The sequence below is a fragment of the Onychomys torridus genome, chromosome 11 (assembly GCF_903995425.1).
Source record: "Onychomys torridus chromosome 11, mOncTor1.1, whole genome shotgun sequence".
Taxonomy (NCBI): Eukaryota; Metazoa; Chordata; class Mammalia; order Rodentia; family Cricetidae; genus Onychomys; species Onychomys torridus.
In genome coordinates, this window is record NC_050453.1 from 38505156 (window position 1) to 38510029 (window position 4874).

The following is a 4874-nucleotide window of genomic DNA, read 5'->3' on the forward strand; positions in this document are numbered from 1 at the left end:
ATCAATATGGAAACAAATGCAGAAAGCACTCATGGTGCCATGAGCAAGTCTGACATCAATACTGTCAAAGCCATTTAATTTGTAAATGCACACAGGCAAAACCAGTGGTTAAGAAGTCTCGGTTAGCTAGAGAGAGTAAGAGTGTCGGTGAAAATCATCTTGCTGCATTATCTCCACCTTCCCAGGCCTTTGTCTGTCATATCCTAACATCAGTGCTCACAGCGCTCCTGTCTTTAGCAAGGAGAAGTATAAACCAAAGGCTGTGAGGCAACACTCTATCTACCGTCAGCCAACAGTTGGGGTGTGCCACAGGCCAAGCCTCACTACCCCAAGCCTGAGGGCTTCCAGGTGACATTTACAAAATCATTTCCATGGTAAGAACTCTCTAGAACTTCTTTGCTAATCTCTCAAAGCTAACTTAAAAATCTGAATTTTACCCTGAAAGGGAAAAACCCAAGTCCAAAAACAATTTCCAATTCCCCTGCTTGCTTCTGGGACGTGGTATTACTCAAGAAGAGATTCCCATTTAAAAAACAAACAAACAATATATGTCTTTTTGTTCTATGATACTAATTGAACTGTGATGTTCAAACATGGTGTGTGCTATCATGTAGCTGCAAATAATTTTTCTAAGTCAAGCAAATTAATCACAAATAATGACTACCCACACAAGAGGCTGAACAACTGAAAAAAAGTGAAAAACAATGGACTAGATGACGATACATCAGATAGCAGATTTTAATTACGTGACATTTTAAAACATATTTTTGTTTAAAAAGTAATTACATTAAGTTGGTGTGGTGGCACACTCCTATAATCCCACCACACAGAAGTCTAGAGCCTGAGAGTCACTAGTTTGGGCTATGTAGGGACTGCATCAAAAACAGTCACTCGTTCTGGCTCCCAACTAATGAATGCTTCTTTTCAAAATGATGTGTAAGAGGTCTGCGGATGTAGCTTAGCGGTAGGGCACTTTCCTCAAATGGCAAGGCCCTGGGTTCAATCCCCGCTACTGAAAAAAAAATTAAATAAAGGGAAATAGTGGATAGAAAACTGATTAGTATCAGTTGATTGCACTTATGTATAGAAGGAAAAGTGTATTTTAACAAAGTCAACAGTAAAAAAAAATAATTGAAAATTAACTAAATTTTAGAAATGTATTATATCCTAAATTTATGTTGACAGCAAATTATGTAAAACTATATTCAACTGAATGAAGAAAGTTTTTCACCTGTGATCAGAGCCACCCAACACAGACTGTGTACAAATACTTTTACCCGTTCCTCTGCAGTCTGAGGTAGCACAGGTTGAAGGCCAACATAACAGTTCTGCAAGGCACCTTTGGTTCTATGTGATATACTAACATGTTAATGTTAACATGTTAACAGCTAAGAGCTGAAATTAAAGCTGAGAATGATGGTACACATCTATAACCCCAGCACTTAGGAAACTGAGGCAGGGAAAATTACTGTAAGTTCAAAGTCAGCCTTGGCTACAGAGGGAGGACCAGGCCAGCCAGGGCTATAAGACAAGCCACTAGCGTTCAAAACAAACAAATAGAAGTCTAGAAATACAGAGGAAAAAAAAAATCAAATATGGCATACAGATTTTTCTTCAGTCCTTCTGTTTTACATTGGGTTGGAACTCAAATTCCATTCACTATGCTTAAACTTTGTGTTTTAGGGTCTTTTCTCAAATCTATTGAGGATTCCTTCAAAATCCCAAATGTGTACTGTGTTTTCATGTGTGCGTCCACACTTAACTGAGTACACCGAAGGCTCTGGCCAAAGCCAATCTGTGTTCTTTCTGTGGCAAATGTTCTCAGATCACTCCCCACCCCATGTCTCTATGATTCTTTTAACTATCAATAGAGATCTTCTTAGTGTTTCCTAAAATCCCTCCAGACTCAAATAACTTAACTTCTTAATTATATACATGATCTCATAGCAGCAGACGAGCCAAAACCAAGTGCAAAATTCCAGAGCTATTCCCGTCCACGTAATGGAACACACCAGATCATTTTACAAGCGCTTTAGAGTCCGTATGCTGATCGACAGCTACTGGACCCAGTCTAACCACCACGGGACATGGCTTAACAACCCGTACTGGCCATGGTTCCTCCTTCTCTTCCCTTTGGAGGATGTTCTCCTATCTTTCTCCAATTCCTTCTCCAATGGCATTTCTAACTAGCTGTCAAGAAACGAACAAAATGTCCCATCATGGCCTAGCAGATCCCATGGGGTAAAGTTTTGCCAGCTGCTGAGACCGACGTCTCTTCGGAAACAGTACCCAAACCCTCACACAGACAACCATGAATTCCCAGCATCAGAGGCAGAAGTGATCAAGAGAAATGAACAAAGCCAGAGACCACGCCTCTACACCCTACCCTAGCTCGGCTACAGGTCTCTGCCGCCCTGTACAGCAAACCTTACTCCATCTCCCTACGCCTAAGCTTTATCGCTTCCATCTCTTCCTATCCGAGGTCACAGCTTCTAGAATGTGCTTTCGCCGCGTCAATGGTGTTCAAACTTCCTTCTCAGTGAAACACTGCTCCCCTGAAATCTTAACAGAAAACGTTAAGCAGAGGTGTTCTCATGTGAAGGAGGGGCTGCTGGTAGGCACAGAGAGACGATACAGCCAGTTGGAATTTCTTCATCCCCAGTGATTACTAACAATTTCTACATTGATTCTAGTACCCGGGAACGTTTGTGTTTTAACGAAGCTGTTTTTACCTCAGCTCCTTAGTGGAATAAAAGCATACACGAACCAAGTTCTTAGGTAGGATTTGGAGGGTTGAATTCTAGTTTCCTGTTTTCATCTACTCAAAGTGCAAATCTGTGTAAGACACAACCCAACAACTGCCTTATTAAAGTGAGTCTTAAATACTTCCTATGTGGTAGGAGCGTTCCCTGAAATCACTGGAATTACTTGTCTGAGTCCAAACACTGTCCAAGAGGCCCTGTGGAGTCCTCCCAAGGCAGCAGCCCTGCTGAAGCCCCTCTGAAAATCGGATTTTCCTGTGCAATGATTCTGCACATGGACTGGACATTTAAACAATCCCTCCATGTTATGCGTCATGCTGTACTCTAAGCCTGATTTGCTTAAAAAGGCAAAGAAAACCATCAGGCCAATTGTTAGATTTATCAAAGTTTAGATTAGAAAAGTTTTTACGAAAGGAAAAAGGAAAAAAAAAAAAAAAGAAAGAAAGCTTCTTTTCTAAAATAAGGTCATGTGCCCCTCAGCTGTCTGCTCCTCCCAGGGGAAGGGAGCTCTCAGACCTGTCCCTTCCACACCGCCTCTGAGCCTGGCTTCACAGAAGGCAGCCCCGCTCTTCGATGCTCCTGACGGGCTGGACGGGCAGCACCAGATGGGAGATGCGGCTCCACAGCCCGCTCAGTTTGTCTGAGTCCATGTGGCTGAAGGAGCTGGGAGTCTCAGAGTTGGTGAATTTAGCCCAGAGTAAATCCCTCACCTTTTCTTCCGTCTCCCTGGGGCCTACACTTGCTGCTAATGTCTCCTCCTCCAGCAGGACGGTCAGGACCAGGGCCACATCTTTAAAGGCAGCGTTCTCGTGATCACAGTACTTGTAGAAGATCAGGGTGGAGCCTGCAGGCAGGGACTCGAAGCGGTGGATGACAGCCGCCCTGTGGCCATTCCCAAATCCATGGCTGAGCTCCAGGTCAACCAACAGCTTGACGGTATCACTGTCCTCCTGGGCTCTTTTGGCTCCGTCTATGGAGACGGCAGTCACTTTCTGGGAGGAGGTGTAGGCATTGGCAACGTGGTGGCTCAGGCACCTGAGCGTCTCCTTTCCCTCTCTGGCAGCCGTGAAGATGAGGGTGGCAGGCTCAGTGGGGCTGGAGACATTGAGGTGCTTCTGGAGAAACTTACGTCCTCGCTGCCACAGAAAGGAACTCTGGCCTGGAAATTGATCCTTCAGTTGGCTAAACTGAGCCAGGAAAGCCTCCAGAGCCGGGTTCTGGGGCACTTGCTGGGCTGGGGAGGAATAGTAGCTGTTGACGGAACTTAGCACAAGAACCACTACGAGGCAGCCAAGAAACACAGGCCCTGCCAGATGAGAAGATAACAGAAAATGAGAAGACTGTGAGTCGGGAACAAAGCTGGTGGGAGGCAGCAACCAAACAGGTTTCCGTCAGCCTTCTGACGACGGGAGTTCCCTTTGCCTGACTCTCCTGTACTGTCAGTGTCTAACAGAAGCTGAGGAGGGGGATGGTCTTGAATTTGAGGCCAGTATGGTCTACACAGAAAGCAAACAAAAAGTCTGACAGAAATACCTTCTCTAATCTCTTGAAGCTATTTGAAGACAGACGATCTATGTCAAAGTTGTTCATACACTTTGTTATAGTCAATGATACTTTTTTGTTGTTGTTGTTTTGTTTTGTTTTTGTTTTTGGAGACAGGGTTTCTCTGTGTAGCTTTGGTGCCTGTCCTGGATCTCACTCTGTAGACCAGGCTGGCCTTGAACTCACAGAGATCCGCCTGGCTCTGCCTCCCGAGTGCTGGGATTAAAGGCGTGCGCCATTGCAGCCTGGCTTCAATGATTCTTTTGAAAGGTAGTCACGAGAACTTTCTTCCACTTTCTAAAAGTACACATTGGCCAGAGCAGACCATTCTGCAACCAAAACTTAAAAACGACCCAGACAGGGTGGCACAGTCTATACATCTCAGCACGTGGGAGGACTGTGAAGCCTGTGCTACAGGTGCAGACTGGGTCTCAAAGGGGAAAGCAAACGGCCTGAGTGTACAATCTGAGACACTAGCAGCCTCTGACTCAAGAGGCAGCTTCTGGAGGCCGAGGCAGGAATACTGCCATGTGTCTGAGGGCTAGCCTGGGCTGCACAGTGAACCTCAGT

At 45.0% G+C, this 4874-nt stretch overlaps 1 protein-coding gene across 5 annotated transcripts in view; it reads right to left on the reverse strand.

Annotated features, from left to right (window-relative positions):
- Nucleotides 1-1547: 1547 nt before the first annotated feature.
- The window catches only part of LOC118592729 (torsin-1A-interacting protein 2-like), a 37230-nt gene continuing 33903 nt past the window's right edge, over nucleotides 1548-4874 (reverse strand). For all 5 annotated transcript variants that reach the window (XM_036201755.1, XM_036201754.1, XM_036201753.1 and 2 more), the window contains one exon: nucleotides 1548-4068. In XM_036201755.1, the coding sequence (XP_036057648.1) occupies nucleotides 3311-4068 (758 nt within the window). In that variant the 3' untranslated portion in view covers nucleotides 1548-3310. The remainder of the gene's footprint in view (nucleotides 4069-4874) is intronic.